The sequence below is a fragment of the Homalodisca vitripennis genome, unplaced genomic scaffold, assembly GCF_021130785.1.
Source record: "Homalodisca vitripennis isolate AUS2020 unplaced genomic scaffold, UT_GWSS_2.1 ScUCBcl_68;HRSCAF=904, whole genome shotgun sequence".
In the NCBI taxonomy this organism is placed as follows: domain Eukaryota; kingdom Metazoa; phylum Arthropoda; class Insecta; order Hemiptera; family Cicadellidae; genus Homalodisca; species Homalodisca vitripennis.
The window spans coordinates 149,233-167,065 of record NW_025776192.1 but is presented as its reverse complement, the minus strand read 5'-3'; the positions used below and the strand labels follow the sequence as shown (position 1 = coordinate 167,065).

General features: G+C 41.9%; 1 protein-coding gene across 1 annotated transcript; it reads left to right on the top strand.

The window, feature by feature from the left end:
- Positions 1-393: 393 nt before the first annotated feature.
- On the top strand, positions 394-2,113 carry LOC124370243. The gene is made up of 2 exons (XM_046828531.1): positions 394-444; positions 1,271-2,113. The coding sequence occupies exons 1-2, from the start codon at positions 394-396 to the stop codon at positions 2,111-2,113; spliced, it is 894 nt and encodes a 297-aa protein (XP_046684487.1).
- The last annotated feature ends 15,720 nt before the right edge of the window (positions 2,114-17,833 follow it).

Here is a 17,833-nt window from a genome sequence, read left to right as displayed (position 1 = left end):
AAAGACCTACAAATCTTTCCGCCAAGGTAGTTTTGGAACTAGTAGAGCCTTACTAGGATTTTGGAAGGACAATTTATACCGATAATTGGTACACTAGTGTTCCTTTAGCTGAATGGTTAGGCAAAAGAAACACCCATTTAGTGGGCACACTATATAAGAAAAGGAAAGACAACCCTAAAGAAATTATGAATGCAAAACTAAAGAAAGGGGATATTGTAGCTCTAAAAAATGAAAACAATGTGGAATTATTAAAATGGAAGGATACAAGAGATGTACAAATGCTTACAACAAAACATGGCACCGAGTGTAAGATAATAAATGTGAAAGGAGGGAAACAGAAGAGTAAACCTGAAGCTGTGATTGAATATAACACTGCCAGAGCATTTATTGATTATGGAACCAAATGGCAGGCCATTCATCACCTCTAAGGCGCAGCGTAAAATGGTACAGAAAGATTGTATTGTATATGATCCTCAGTACATCAGTTGTTAATTCTTTCCACATATTCAAGAGTGTAACAGGTAAAAGATTAAAAATTACAGAATTTAAAGAAAATTTAGTCATTGAACTATTAAAAAAAACTGATAACATACCTGAAGACATCACTATTAATCAAGAGCACAATTTGGAAAGGCAACCTAAAACAAACTAGTGTACCAAGTGTTATACAAAACTCGCTGAAGAAAGAGGCAGGAAAGAAGCATAAGCGAAAACTAAAAAGGTTTACACTAAATGCCTTAATTGCAATCTGTACTTCTGCTCAGAATGTTTCTTTTCTTTTCATAAAGTGAACACCAAGCGGTAAAAAAAGTACCAAAACATTGCCAAATAGGCCTTTTCTGTAAACAATTTTCTATGTTTTACTCTAATAATAATAATAAATATTAACTTTGTATTATAAATTATTTTTTATTTTATGAACCCTCACATTTATTTATTTTACAAAACGGTAAGATTTTGGAGGAAAATATGATGTCAAGGCTTACTATGGATTAGAGTTTGAAAATGATTACAAACTTTTAATAACATACAGTTGCAGCCACAGGCCATGAGTACCATAAAATGGTACTCAGCAAAACCAGTATTATTGTTGTTTAAATAATATATAAAAGTTTATTTTATAGGTCTACAAAGGGGAAAAAGTCAATACACTAACTTTTGTTATGTGCGCATGCAAACGCATATCTCAGTAAAGAAGACTGCGTTATGGGGTTCCTCAGGGTTCCATATAGAGCTCTCTACTTTTATTGATCTACGTCAACGATGTTAGTTTATCAGTGGTCCAAGCTCTCCTCTGTCCTGCGTTCCTCCCTGCAATTCCACTTCCGGTCCGTCCATTCAAATAAAACCGGACCAGGGCAGGGCCATTCGTGTCACCGCTTGTTGCCTCCAGGAAGTGGTTGCCTCCAACCACTTCCTTTACGAGGGACGCCATACGCGGTTCGCTGACTGGCGGTTCATCCACAGGGCGCGGTTAAATGTACTCCCCCTCAACGGTTGCAGACGGTGGGGTGCCGGCGACCGCCGGTGTGGCCGCCATGATGAGACCACGGCACATGTGCTCTGCCACTGTTTGCCTACCATGTCCGTGGTCTCTAAGCGGCATGACGCGGTGCTAGACCATCTAATTGCTGCAATCCGTCCGTCGCCGGGGGTGGAGGTGCGCCGGAATCAGCGTGTCCCTCTGGACCGCCTGCTGGTCAATCGTGAGGTCCCGGATGACTTGGTTCGCCTCCGTCCGGATGTGGTGGTCATCGATGATTCTCGCAAAACCATTCGAATTGTCGATGTCACCATGCCCTATGAAGACGGTTGGCGGGCTATAGTTGAGGCGAGAGAGAGGAAACACGCCTCTTACGCCGCGCTCGCCCGGTTCCTGCGCTCCGGCGGCTTCACGGTAACTGTGGATGCCTTTGTCGTCGGTGCGTTGGGTGCTTGGGATAGGGCTAACTGGGACACCCTGGCTCGCCTGGGTGTTTCACGGCAGTACGGTGTTGCCCTCTCTCGCCTTTGTGTCTCCACAGCGGTCCAATGGAGCCGGGATCTCTATGTCCAGCATGTGACGGGTGTGCCCCAGTACCGTCAAATTCAAGATCGTGAGCAGGATCCTTAGTTTAGTAACCATTAGTATAAGTATTTATTATAAATCGTATATTGATCCTGTTACAAGAAGCGCTTTTGTTACATAAACATTTACTATAGTTTATTAATTGTTAGTCATGTTATCGATTTTATTGTTATTTAGTAAGTTAGTATTTTAATTAGTATTAGTTAGATTAGTTCTGGCCTGTATTAGCATGTTTGTTTTTAAGTTATTACGACACGCATGTGACGCTACCTATGACTGTTTGTTTTAATGCATGACTTTGTGATCTAGATTGGAAAATAATAATAAAGCCAAAAAATGAAGAAATCGTCCAGTATGCTGATGACACAACTCTCAGTTTCAAGGAGAATTAAAAAAAGGTTAATATTAAGATCAGCGACTACCGCTGAGATCACCGTAATATTTTGCATACTAAAACAGGTTAACGTAATTTCGCCGAAAAAAATAGTCCCGATTGTCGCTAACATATAAAAACCCCTTTTTCGGCAGTACAATGTTGGCAATACAAAAGACATAAATAACAAGATTTTCGACTATCAAACTAAAAACAATGGCCGACCATGGTCGTTTTGATGAGTTGACAGTAGTCACGGGACAAACAGGAAAGTTTCCGATTGGCCGGGCAGATCACGTGACCTATTATAGGACGGCTTCGATTGACCTCCAGACGTCAACAAACAAACCCACATGGACAAGGAATAATTAGTAAAGTTGTTGACATGGCGTGCGATGGTTCTTGTCACACGCTATTCTTCGAAGCATGTTTGTTTGATGAAAAGCGTGTTATTAACGTGTTTTTGCGCACAACGTTCTTCCAACGAAGACAAATTGTTTAAGTGCGGGAACTCGGTGAACTTAACAGATGACTTAAAGTTCAGGTGTGGAAAGATTGTTGCTTTGCAGAAGAAAGCCCGGAAAAAGTGTGGCTGGCGTGTTCCTGGAGCGAAGTAAAGTCAATATTAAGACATTGTGGCGTTTTATTGCAACATATCTTTTCACATCGCCTCCGAGGCACTCATTTGTTAAAACTCATCTTCATCTCACAGACCCGACAATAGTGGACTACTACTCATTCATCCGGGAAGTCTACATTGACCACTTGAAAAGAAACAGCCAACAGTTGAGCGGACCCGGCGCCGTAGTTGTAATTGATGAAGCCAAATTTGGCAAAGAAAGTACAACAGAGGACGGATAGTAAAGGGACAGTGAGTGTTGGGGGGAATAGATCGGGAGACCAAGCACACCTTCCTTATCCCAGTTAAAAACCGTACGGCGAAGGCTCTGATATGGTGTATTAAAACTTGGGTGTTGCCAGAATCCACAATAATAACTCATTGCTGGAAGGACAACAACACCCTATCACAGTATCAGTTTAATCACCTGACTGTGAATCACTCACAGGACTTTGTTGACCTCTTAACATCCGCCTGTACCAACACAATTAAAGGGAAGTGACGTGACGTCCGGTCAGAAGTCCCCAAATACGGTCGCAAGAGCAAGCACTTCGTCGGCTACCTCGCGGAGTACTTGTTTAAAACCAAATACATCCCAGAAGAAAGGGATGAGAGGGGGCCGCCCAATGACAGGAGGAGAGAGAGACATACAGAGGTTGAAGGAGTACAAGAAAAAGCAAAAAGAAAGAGCTGGACCAAAGACTCCCCCACCAGCACCAAAGATAGAGGCTGCGCAGACTGAGGATTCTCCGAGTGACGCGCCCTTTTATGACATGACTCCGTTCACTGCAGGTGTCGCTCTGAATCAAGAGTATGTTCAGAATTTCGACCTAGGCGGTTTCCCCACCCTTTGCCAGGAAACATACTCTGCGCTGCAGGGCCTTAACCCTAGGTTAACAAGGGACATGTCCTTTCCAGGGTTTTTTCATTGTATGAACAACATACTACAAACAGCCGTCGCCGACGCAGTTTTTGATGACGGCCAGCGCCCCATCCCCGGACAGGATTCACGCGCCCAGGACATTCTACCACCTGAATACGTGGTTTCCGGGCCCAATTTATGAATACTGCAGCAATATCTCCACAATTTTGACACCGGGAAGCCATGAGATTAAAGTAAACCTGCCGGACATTATGATTCCCCAGCCTAGCTATATCGACGATGATGACGTTGAGATACCAGCAGGTACTTTTGGGGCCCCAAATGCGGAAAACACACAATGTCTACGAGCAGCAAGTGTGTCCGTACACCACAATGCGATACGTTTCAGATCGCAGCCCAGCCGGGACCACCTCCTGACCAACTAGAAAATTGGCCCTTGCCTAACGCGCTAATGCCACAAGGAGGTACAATGACGAGAGACTTTTTGGGCTACTTGCCCATTCCGGCACCACACCAAGAAGGTAAGGAAACACTGAGGGTTGGAATCTTCGAAGAAGGAGACAACATTGCGGGGAGAATAAGATACAACGCCGCCCTCTTCACCAAGGTCAATACAGAATTGATGCGCTTGGAGGATAAATTCAAATTTTTAAAGCTAGGCTTAGATAAAGGTTCACGCTTTCCTCGAGGCAGTGGCTGCGTTGTACCGCCCAAAATACCATTAAGGTAAGTAAAAAATGTTTATAAATTTTAATTGCTTTTATTTAAATTTTGTTTAGTTTAAATTTTTTAAATTTTATTTTTTTTATTTATGTTCTTTTTGGGAGGGAGGGGGTTAAACGGCCCCGGCGACAAGTGGGACTATTTTTTCCTGTGTTAGTATGCAAAAAATTACGGCGATCGGAGCGCTAGTAGCTAATCTTAATATTTTCCAATCTCAGGTCAACCCTCGCTTCTCATTTAGATAGTGTTTGTTCTAAGTTATCTTCGGGCATTTATGTTTTGAGGAAACTGTACGAGTACTACCAACTCAGGTACTGATGACAGCGTACTGCGGAGTAATATATCCACACATCTTCTAGGAATTGGCTTTGTGGAGAATTCCTCAAATACAATAGAGACATGTCACTATTTCAAGTCAAAATGGGACAAAATAAGAGGTAGCACCTACATGCACCAGAGGGCAGGGAGAAGTACCTAACTAGGAGACACAGAATGTTAGCTCACAAACACTTGCCATGAAACAGACAGGAACTAAATTTGTCAACAATTTGCCAAATTCAATCAAAAGTTCTCCAATGCTTAAATCATTCAAATATCCTCTGAAAACTGCGTTGATTGTAAAAGAATTCAACAGCACAAACGAGTTCTTGGCATATCAATGAGAGAATGCAGAATTGGCAGACTGACCAGGTGCTGAAGTAGGACAATTCGAATGAATGAGGAGTGGTGGATGTAGAAATTGTACGTTTAAAGTGGAACTAGATGGAATAATGTATGAAAAAATATGATATACCGCTACCATAGACTTTTATAAGGTTTTCTCACGATTGCCATGCAATGCTAAAATGCCCTCGCAATAAAAAAATTATTATTATTATTATTATTGAGTCTATCGTGATTCACAGGATGAAAGTCAGAGATAAAAACAAATATTATATAGTATCGATTAGGGGTTTTGGTCTATCTTACAAGCGAACACAACAAAAGATAGCATATTGAGGAACATTACAACCATTTTGCTAGGTGCGGCGTGTGTATTGAGATACACAGGAGGAAAGTCAGAGACAACAAAATTTTTTTATATAGTATCGATGTATAATTACGGATCTGGCCTGTCTTAATGTCATGCCCCTGGGGGCCCACAGGAGTATTTAGGATAACTCCTCCTGTGGAAATAATATATAAATATATATGATAAAATTAATATTATATATATATATATATATATATATATATATATATATATATATATAAGTATATAGTACTCTGGGGTTTCTAGCGCACTTTTGGGACAGTCAGAAAATCAATGTAAAATACTGTTCATTGAACCATAAAAGAATCTGTAAATCACGAATGAAAAATAACCGAATCTATAGCCGTTTGCTTCTACTTTCTTAAGCTGTCTATTGGAAACTTAGTCAAATCTGCTTCGAGAGTTACAAGAGGGCCTCCCTGAACTTTAATCTCTAAAAGTTCCTTTTGGGAGAACATGAAGAGGTCTTTGGAGGCTTCTTTGTCTTTTCCTTTGTAGGAATATCGCTACTCTTCATTGGAGACTACTTTTACCGAAAGGGTACCGGAAACACTTTAACATTCTTCCAAAACACTACAGCTTTCCAAAGAATGAAGATTGATTTCCAACAATATTCTACCTTTTTACCTCTTTCCAATCATGTTGACTCTAGGAGCCCTCTTTTACTCTTCTTTCTATATCTGGGAAAACGCTTTCGTCTCAGGTCTTTTGATCACTGTCTCAGCGACAATAAACGTCTTTCTCACCGTTTTCTACTCTACAGTCTCTTACATTATCTCAATCTCTCTACTCCCCCTTCTCGTGTGGCAGATCTACAACAGTGTATACTTTTTAACAGGAGTTAAAGCGTAATGATGTAAACGAGGCTCTTGTCTACAATCTTGTACTTTGGAACCCCGTTCTCAAGGGCCAAACGACCAATAATGATACCTTTTTTGTAAAGGAAGCCAGACGACTCTTCCAAATCAGCGCAGCTATAGTTCCTTCCTTCTTTATCAAGAAGAGTTTTTGATGGAAAAACTGGGAGAATGGAGAAAAGCCCTCTTTGGACAGCTTTCAGGAACAATCTTTCCTCACTCCTTTTTGGCAAAAGAAGGCCGCCAGGATTGTTAACAATCCCCTTAACAAGGTCATCCCCCTGAGTTTAGAAGAACATTTAACGGAAAAACACCCTTCTTATCCTTGGCAGGAAGCTCCATTACAACAGGCTTTACACTAAAATAACAATCTTTAAACAAGCTTACTTCTTGGTAAAAACCTGGCTCAACAATGAAGAATATCGCCTTTCCTACGGGAAAAACCATTTTGACATCTATCTCTTGATGTACGTCCTTTCGATCTACTACAAAAAGCTAATCTATCATCTCGGTATCATGGTTAAGCTAGCCCGTTTGAGAGACTTTCACCGAAGGAAAGAGCTCCGCCATAAGAAGAACATTGGTGAAGCGAAGAAGACGATGGAAATCTTTATAGAAAAGAGGGCCGAGAAGGCCAAGAAAATCATTCTAAACATTCTAGACAAGAAGCATGCTATTAACAAGAAGAGTCTAGACCTAGAGGGGAAGATCTTCTTTTACATCTAGACCCCTCCTTTGATCTTCTCATCAAGCTCCTTCTTTAATTCTTGAATCTCCATTTCCAAAACTTCTAAAAGTTCTAAATTCTTTTCAGTTTCTTTAGTGTTCTCTTCTGTTTTTTGTAACAAGGTCTCTTATCCCGGCTTCATTGGAAACAGCTTGTTTGTATCGTTCTTTACTTTTCTCCAAGTTAATCACTCCTTTTATAGTAACAGGAGTATCCTTTTTGTTTAAAATGGCCACTTGGCTGTCTGACAAGCCTTCCCAGTCGTTCCTGTAAAGATTCCAGAGAAATATCAAAAAGATTAGCACAAGTACTCCCAATATTACAAACAATAACATTTAAGAAGAAGGAAGGGGAGCCTCTTCTTCTCAAAAGGAAAGACTCTCTTTACAAAGTAGAAGGTCTGAAAGAAGGGATCCGAAGCTCTCTTCTCTTTTGAACTGTGAAACTCCCTAACTCTTTTGAACTGAAAGCTCCAAAGCTCTTGAAGGAGACCTGGAACCCCCTTTTTTACCCTGAAAAGGCCCTAAAAAGGCCCTCCAGAAGGGGTACCCCTCCCTTGAAGGGCTATCCTATAATGGGGTAAAGGGTTTAGAGAGTAGTTAAGAGTTTAGAAGAGGGAAGAAATCTTAAAGTCTTTTTGGAGAGGAGGAAAGCTTCCTTTAAGAGAAGGAGTCTTTTAGAGGTAAAGGGAACAGCTTTAAAGAGTTCTCTCTTTCTACAAAAGAGTTCTCTCTTTCTAGAAAAAGAAGGAGTTTTGAAAAGAGAGGGCCTCCTAGTTCTTCTCTCTAAACCCTTTACCCCATTACAGGCTAGACCCCTTGGGCCCCTTACCCCATTCGAAAGCCCTTTTTAGGGTAAAATAGTGCTAAAATAGAGGTATTTTAGAAAGAGAAGTATAGAGAAGATATTTAGGAAGAAGCAGGGGCCTTTGCTGGCTCTTCTTTTACGATCTTCAGGATTTGATCAATCTTCTCTTCCACTCCTTTAAGATCATTACTAGTCTTCAAGTCAAGAAGAACCTTGTCGTCTATTATGAAATCGAGAGACTGTTTTCTTCTTTGAGTAACGAGTTTTTAAAGTAAAGAAAACAGCCGTAAACGACTACTACGAAAACTATCGCTACTATTACCAGAATTCCTGATAATTCATTGAATAAATTGAAGCTCATTTAATGGAAAGAAATGACGAGAGCCCCGACTCTGAGTCCCCTGAGGTTCCAAGAGAAAAGGAAGTTGCCTCTTATATTAGACTAGGAGTAGAGATACAAACAGTTTGAAAACTATTTGACGGAAAGAAAGAGTAACCAAAAGGTCTTTCTGACTCCCTATCAAGAGTTTACAGCCTCTGTCTTTCTTCAAGATTACTACAAATCCCTGTTATTGTTTTGGGAAACAGGCTTTGGGAAGACCTTTTTCGAGGTTTACATGATAAAAACGATCTTCTCACTGTATCCCAACTGGACAATTTTACCTCTTAATCAAAACGAGTTTAAACGAGATTCCTTGGAAAGAGACCTTGGAAAGGTTTCTGGATCCTTCTATTATAAAGAAGGTTTACGTGGTAAACTATGACATCCCTTTGAAGTTTTACAAGTTTCTAGAACATCTTAAACTGAAGAGAACAGAAGATAGAGCCCTCTTCCTCTTTGACGAATCCCACAACTTTATAAAGAAGCTGATTCCCAAAAGAGACGAGAAGGAAAGAAATATACAAATTACTAAAAACTTTGTAAACGAGTTCTCAAAACCAGTAAACATGTTCCTTTTCATGACCGCTACTCCAATCTCAGACAGCCACTTGGAATTCGCTTACATGTTAAACATCTTGAGAAACGGTTCAATAAACCAGAAAGAAGCTATTTTTGACGAGAATAACGAGCTAGGGGACCCCCTCTCTCTGAAAAGAATCGTCTTAGGGCTCTCTTCTTACCAAAAGAAGTCAGATACCAATGTCTTTAAAAAACACAGAATCGAGTGAAACGGTAGCATGGAAGCGTTGTTACTTTGTAGAACTCTTGATGTCTAATGACCAGGAGAAAGCTTTTGAAACAGTTTCGAAAAAGGAGAAGGGGAGGCCTTCTGCTGGTTTCAGAGTGTTGAGACGCCTGGTCTCTTCCTTTGCTTTGGAGGAGGAAAAGTATGATTCCTTTATAGAAAGGACAAAGTACATTAATTTCTCAAACACCTTTCTATCTAGCTTCTCTGACCAAAGCCTTTCTTGTAAAAATGACTATCTCATTCGAAACTGTGGGTTAAGCAAGTCTATACAAGTCTCTTCTCTTGATTTACACAAGGAGAAGAGGACAGTGGAAAGAGATTAAGTTTCCGAGAATGGAGCGAAAACACCCTCCAACACTGCTCCGGACCCTGGCGGGGAGTAAGCCGTCGTCGGGACCCTTCCGGGCATGTTCTTGCCGCCGTTTTTAATATTTTTTTTTGCGGCTAAGCGGTTTCCGCCTGCTTGGAAGGTCTCGACGACTGTGCTGTTCCATAAAAAAAGGTCCAGTGGGGGACATCACCAATTGGCGTCCGATAGCCCTGTCTAACACCTGTAGGAAGCTGTTTCTGCAGCCTTTTGGCCAATCGCCTCTCTGGGTGGGCTTCCGCCAATGGGGTCCTATAAGGAGCCTAGAAAGGATTTACCCCCGCGGAGGGCTGCCTGGAGCACAATTTCCTGTTACAGGAACTCCTCGATGAGGCACGTAGGCGTGGGGGGAGCTTTGCATTGCTTGGCTTGACCTGGCTAATGCATTTGGGAGTGTCCCCCACTCATCGCTCTTCACCGCCCTGCGCTCTGCCGGTCTGACCACCGACCAACTGCGGCTCATCGAGGATCTGTACCAGGGAAGTGTCACGTCCATCCGGCACAATGGCGGTGTAAGGGCCGAAATTCCCTTCGGTACGGGTGTGAGGCCTTGGTTGCCAGGTCTGAAGCATCGCTTAGGGCACTGCTTGAGGCCGTCGTTCCGGCAGCCTCGTGGGTCGGCCTCAGGTTTAAACCTGAAAAGTGCGCTACACTCCATGTGGCGCGGCGTGAGGTGAGGCCGACTGCGTTTGCCATCTACGGCTCCCCGCTTAGGGTCCTGGGCGAAGGCGAGCCTTATCAACACCTTGGTGTGCCCACCGGCATGAGAGTTGATCAAACTCCGATGGACACCATCACAAGACTTGAAGGTGAGGCTACCGCCATCTTTGGGAGTCTGCTTGCGCCCTGGCAGAAGCTCCACGCCCTGCGCACGTTCCTGATCCCGCAACTGATCTTTAACCTTAATACCGCGAGAATCAGGAAGACGTACTTGCGTGAGCTTGACAACATTGTCAAAGCGGGCTGCAAGCGGACTTTAAACCTCCCTGCTAGAGCGAGTGCTGAGTTGGCGTCGCTCCCACCCTCCTGAGGGGATGCTGGCCTTCTGCTATTGGCCGACCTCTCTGACCTCGCCGCAGTAGCCCACGCCTTCCGCCTACTGACCTGCCCAGACCCTAAGGTCGGAGCTTAGAGCATGGGTCGATAGAGAACATGGAGAATGCAACTACTACCTCACGCAAGATTTGAGTGGACACGGTTGCTTTAAGTCGTACCTAAAGAGATTTCACTTGGCAGATGATGAGCTGTGTAATTACTGCAATGAGATTGACACACCGGAGCATACACTTTTTGCTTGCCAGAGATGGACTGCAGAAAAAAGGGAGGTAGAGGGAGTGATACATGGTGTGCTGACCGTGGATACATTAGTGCCTCTAATGTTAGACTCTAAAGACAAATAGGAGGAGTTTAACAACTACATAAGAAAAATAATGCAAGGAAAATGAGAAATATAGTATGATAAGATGCCCGGTTGATACAGAGGAGTAGAAGCAATAACAACAAGGTGATCCCAGATTGAAGCAGAGAAAGGGGGGTTTTAAGTGAGTAAGAATCTCACACTACCACCTACTACGGGCTAGGTGGTGCCTATGTAAGGTTTTCCCCCATCTCGAAAGAAAGAAAAGACCCTAAGGTCGCACATCTTGCTATGGAAGGTCTCGCTGTGTCGGCCGGTCAGCGGTCTGCTGCTAGAGCAGACAAAAATTACCTTGTGGCCTATTTGAATGGGGACTTCGCTGGTGACTCAAATGTAGTGACCCCCTTTTCTCTGGCCCGGGCTGCCCTGAATCGCCTCTCCAAGCGGCTCCCTGACCTCCGTTGGGGATGGTGCGAGGACTATGAAGGTCGTCACACGAGGTTCGCTGCCTGGCGATGCATACATAGGGCGCGCCTTAACGTTCTACCCCTGAATGGCTGGGGACCGGCGCTGCCGCCGATGTGGTCGTCATGACGAGACCACGGCCCATGTGCTTTGTCTTCCAACCACGGCCGTGGTCACGAAACGTTATGACGCTGTCCTTGGCCTCCTTGCGACATCCGTTCGACCATCGCCTGGGGTTGAGGTGCGCTAGAACCAGCGTGTACCTCTCGATCAGCTGCTGCCTGGACGTGTTGTCCCAGGTAACATGGCTCGCCTCCGGCCTGACTTGGTGCTCATCGACCGTGACCGAAAATCAATTAAGTTGGTCGATATCACCATGCTGTACGAGGACAGATGGCAGTCTATTGTCGAGGCACGGGAGAGGAAGTACGCCACCTATGATCCCTTCGCCCAGACTCTCCGAGCCGGCGGCTTCCATATCACCATGGACGCCTTTGTAGTCGGCTCTCTGGGCGCGTGGGACAAAGTCAATTGAGGGACTCTGGCCCGTCAATATAGTGTGGCCCTCTCCAGTAAGTGTGTCTCCACTGCCATCCGCTGGAACCGGGACTTCTACGTGCAGCATGTGACGGGTGTGTGACAGTATAGCCCATAGAGCGGGGAGCCGTCCATGGCCCTTAGTTTTTAAGTAGATTTTAACTTTTTAACTCGCATATTTTTTACACTCACTTGCATGTGACGTAGTTTTTAATATTTTAACTTTAGTTTTTAGTATTGTTACAGAGGCCTGTCAAAGTTTATATTGTTGTTGTTTAAATTATTTATTGGTATTTATTAATTTATTGTTATTGTTGTTATTTATAGTTTTTAAGACATTAATTAGTACGTAGCAAATTGCACGTTGCATCTTATGTTTTTTTTATATTTTAAAATTAAACCATTGGCTTTGATGATGACAAAATATTGCCGAAAAAATGAAAGGCCCAAAATATCGGCAACTAATGTAGATACTGGATATGTTGTTGACATTGCTGTTATGAGTAAGCACTGTGCTTGTCCTAAAAAAATCAGAACATACATGAACCTTCCTGCACGGCAAACCATATTGGAACCAGTGGAGGTATGGAGGTTCATGGTGCCAGAACAGTTTTTGTAGGTCCGAACAATTACATACCGTAATGTCAGGTATGTGAAGTATTTAGGGGACGGTGACTCTAAAGGTTTTGACACAGTAAGCAAGGATAAATTTTATGGGGATGAAGAGGCAATAACTAAATAAGAATGTATCGGTCACGTACAAAAAAGAATGTACAAAAGACTTTCAACACTAAAAACAAAACTTGCACATACTACTATGTCAGACGGTAAAGGTATTACCGGACGAGGTCGCCTCACGGAAGAGGCCAAGTAAATTCTTCAGAAGTATTATGGCCTTGCCATTAGAAGGCATACAAATGGCACCCTAAATGAAATGAAGCAGGCAGTCTAGGCAAGCTTTTTTCATGTTTACTCTTTAATGAAAGTCCTAACCACGGGCTGTGTCCTAAAGACCCAGATTCATGGTGCAAGTTTCAAAAGGCTGTAGGTGATGGGGAAGAATATGACCATGATAAGCATTTCCATTTACCGAAGGCCGTTATGATTGCCATAAAAAAGGTCTATCAAGATGTATTATGGACCCAAAAATGTGTTTGTATCTCTAGAAACACTTATTCTTGGTGCATACGATGCAGTTGCATCTTTCAACAAAGGTAATATTGCAAACTGCTTGGTTCTGCAAAAGTTAGGTTTACCTGCAGGGAAAGAATCTGCTGTAGCTTAAAAAAAAACATTGACATAGTTCGCATCCAAAAATCGGAGAAAGAATTGTTAGAACTTCAAAAAAAAAAAAGCCCGTCGATCAAGAACCAAGGCAAAAAGACAGCTTAAAGAGTGGTATAGGGAGGAAGAACCTTGCCCTGGACAATCTTATGAAGCTGGATTATATTAACCCTGCGATGGTGAGGTTGGGTCTAGTAGATCCAAGGGAATATTCATTTCGGTTTTATTTTATGTTGGCATCACTTCAGACGGCTGGCAATTTTGAACAGCCTCAAGGTCATCCTCCCCTACCCACTCCTCATGGCGGTAACTGCTGTCAGTTCCATGTTCACTTCCAATAAATATACAACAGCGGACTGGGCCTGTCAGACCCAACTTTACTACTCGTGTTACTGTGTTTCGGGTCACACCGACCCGAGGTTACCTTTGGTGTTACAGTGTTTTAGAGTATCAGAATAAACTATTTTCTTCTTTTTAGTGAACTTGTGTTGTTTAATTATGGCTGCGAACATTGTCCATAATAATGAACTTATTCGTCGAATGTTAGAAGAGGACATAGACAATCCTTTGTTAGAAGAGGATGAAGAAGTCGATTCTGATCACGAAAATGTAAGTGTACACAGCACTGATACAGAAGGAGAAGGACACGATGAAGAAGAACCATCTTTTGATCAACCACGGGTACGTCTTCAAACTCCAACAGAATTTTATTTTGGTAAAGACAAAAGAACTAGGTGGGAAATAAATGAAATCACTCCAGGCCAAGATCGTATGCGTAATGTTATTAGAGCTAGAATTCCAGCACTTTCACAAACTGCCAATCAAGCTTCTACCGAATATGAGTTTTGGTCTTTGTTTATGGATGACAACATAATCAGAAATATCGTTACATTTACAAATCAGTATATTTTGAATATATCTCAAAATTATGCCGATCAAAGCCAAATTATTGGTACGAATGAAATTGAAATAAACGGTTTTATTGGCCTGTTAGTTCTTGCCGGAGTGTTACATGCTGGAGGGCTAAATGTTGAAGAGCTATGGGAAAAAGATGGGACTGGGGTTGAAATTTTCCCGCCCCCCGGCCTCAATGAGTCTTCAAAGATTTCGTTTTTTGTGTAGATCCTTACGATTTGACAATGTTGAAACTAGAGACGAAAGGAAATCAATAGACAACCTTGCTCCTTGTTGTTTACTACGATTTCGACAAACCCATGACCAGAGCAGTCTTATTCGAAATAATAAAATCAGTTGAAAGGATTGAATTTAAAGTCATTGCAGTAACGTCTGATTTGGGCGGTGAAACTCGATCTCTATGGAAATATTTACAAATATCCCCAACAAGCAACTTATTTTTACACCCATACGACGGTTCGCGTCAAGTGTTTGTTTTTGCAGATGTACATTTATTTAAATTGGCAAGAAATCACTTATTGGAATAGGGCTTTGTAGTTTGCGGCAATGAACACATAACTAAGTCGTGTCTTGAACAATTACTACATAAACAACAAACTGATTTAAAAATTGCATTTAAACTAACAAGTGAACACATTTCCTAAGAACAAACAAATGTCAAACTAGCTGCTCAACTGTTATCGAATGCAAATGCAAATGCCTTACGATTTTATGGTTGTAAAGGCCTAAAATTTTCATCGAGCAGGTCGATGAAAATTAAAAAAAATTAGAAAAATTTTTTATTGCATTTTTTAATAGTTTAAAGTGTGTATTTTAAAAATATGTAAGTATTAATGCTCAAATAAATTTATAAATTACCAAAAAAAATTCACAAACAAAAGATGTTCACTAGTTTTTTGCAGCAGTTCGTAAGATGTTTTTTTTTTTTTTTTTTTTTTTTTTTTTTTTTTTTTTTTTTTTTTTTTTTTTTTTTTTTTTTTTTTTTAATAAGGGCATAAAACACGCAGGTTATCAATGCCCGTAGGGTTAACGGACACCTACACTTTAAAATATGGTGTCACGTTATCAGTGCAAGGAATAAATAGCGGATCTCTGTGTCAAATAACATTATTATCACATTAGGACAATAAGAAAAACAACAGCATTGTACGGAGGACTAAAACTAAATAACAGAATTAACCGAGAGGCTGTAAAGGGGCCCGATAGTTAAAATATGTCAGATAAATAATAACGTTAATAAATATAACAACATCTAATGCTAAAACCAGGTAAGTTAGTGAGGGTAGGTTGTAAAGGGACCCACCCTCACCAATAACAAATAACAAATAAATAGAAGGACAAAAGTGCCCGTCTCCTTACGTGACACCTACATATTAAGATAGTGGTGTCTCTCACCTCACAGAAATTTTTAACTGTAAAGGGGTTTACCCTTGATTAAAACACAGAGATTTTCCTAACGAAATTTAAAAGATTGCACTTAGGCGGTGCTAGTTAAGAGCCTTAAAACTAAATAACAACTCAGGGGTGAACTGTAAAAGGGCTCACCCTTACCTAAAACTAGCGGTTAAAATGTTTACTAAAACTAATCAGGTAATATATCACTCATATTCTGGACATTAATTTAGTGCTCTCCAGAAAACTAAAGAGCTTCGTTAAAACATCTTCTTTGTCACCAAGCAACTCATCTAACCGGCCTGGCAAACGATGTGCTCTCCTCTGCCCGGCGTAGAGGCGGCAGTCTATCAACACGTGACTGACGTTTAACGCCATATTACACTCCGCACACTGCGGTGGATCACCACGACTCATTAGGAAACTGTGAGAGAAGCGAGTGTGTCCGATACGGAGTCGACACAGTACAACCTCCTCTCTACGGTTAGTGCGGTAAGCAGTCGACCAAGGCTTTACTGTGTATTTAATCTGCCGAAGTTTGTTATTGGTCACTTGATCCCACGATATATTCCACTGATGTTGTAGTCGTGACTTTACAATCGGCTTTAGATCGGACGCGATTGATCGCCTAGTACATGGAGTCAGAGAGATTGCCTCCTTTGCTGCCCTATCTGCGATCTCGTTACCAGGTATTCCAGTATGTCCAGGTACCCATAGAAACGTAATTGCGATACCCCGAGACATCATCTCGCTCAAAGCGTAGCGGATCTTACGAACAAGGACATGTTTGGAGTACATGTCCTTGATAGCCAGCAGACCGCTTAGCGAGTCAGAGCACACTACCACCCTATTTGTTCTTGGACATACAATATTTAACGATTTCAAGATAGCTGTTAGTTCTGCTGTGTATATTGAAGATTCAGGAGTGAGGCAGAATTTGTACTCTCTATTGGAAGTGACAAAGGCACAACCCGTTCCTGCCTCACTCTTTGAGCCATCTGTGTAGATAACATCGCAGGGTGAACAGGATGACAATATTTCTCTACAGGAGCTTGTGGACAACAGTGATGCGTCTTGCTTGTTCAACTGTAATAACGACAGTATTACATTGGGAGTTCTGACTGTCCATGGTGGTCTATCCATCTCGTGACATACCTCAACATCAATCGCTCTCATGTCCACTTCTGCGAGATGTAACAGGATTCTAATGCCAAAGGGTGCGGGGGCATTAGGCTTATTGTGGTACAAGGGGGCAAGTGATGTGTCTAGGGCAACCTCAAAGGCCGGATTTTCTGGCCTTGATTTTAAACTAAAAAAATAGTTCATAGCCAATTGAACACGTCTGAAAGATAGGGATGGCTCACCACTCTCAGCTAAAAGACTGACAACGGGGCTTGAACGAAAAGCCCCAGTAGCCAGTCTGACAGCAGAATGATGGATTGAGTCCAACATTTTAAGGGCTGTTGGCTTGGCAGAAGAATAAACCTGTGATCCATAATCAATACAAGGTCGAATATATGCTTTATAAAACTGAAGCATGCATTTTCTATCTGCACCCCATTTCGTTCCGCTTAGAGCTCTCATCGCGTTAAGTCTCTTTAGACATTTCGCCTTAAGTTCTTTAATGTGCGGAACCCACGTCAGTCTGTAATCAAACCACAACCCCAGGAATTTCACACAGCGACTCGCTGGGATTATTATTCTATTTATCCTAAGAGTTGGATCAGCGACGTTCCTCAGTCGAGAAAAAGTTATACATTTAGTCTTTGAAGGAGAGAAAGAAAACCCGGTTTGGTTGCTCCAATCTTCAAGACGGTGGATGGTGAGCTGAAGGTACCTCTCTGCAGTAGCCAGCCTCCTGGCAGGGACAAATACAGCAAAGTCATCTACGAATAGAGAGCATCTGACAGGAGCTCTGACGCAGGAAGTGATGCTGTTTATGGCCACAGCAAAGAGAGTACAACTAAGGACACTCCCTTGAGGTATACCGTTCTCAAGAATTTTGGTGTCGGACAAATGAGTTCCCAGTCTTACATTAAAAGAACGTTACTCCATAAAACCTTCTTTTTTTTTATTATTATTATTTAAGGGGCAAAAAACGCTGAGGTTATCATTGCCCTCAAGAAAGAATTGACACCTACTCGTATTTGGTAGTGTCAATTAGGTACATAAAGATTACATTGTATATGACAAGTACGTGAGTAAATAATTTATACTTAAAACTAGATAACAATAA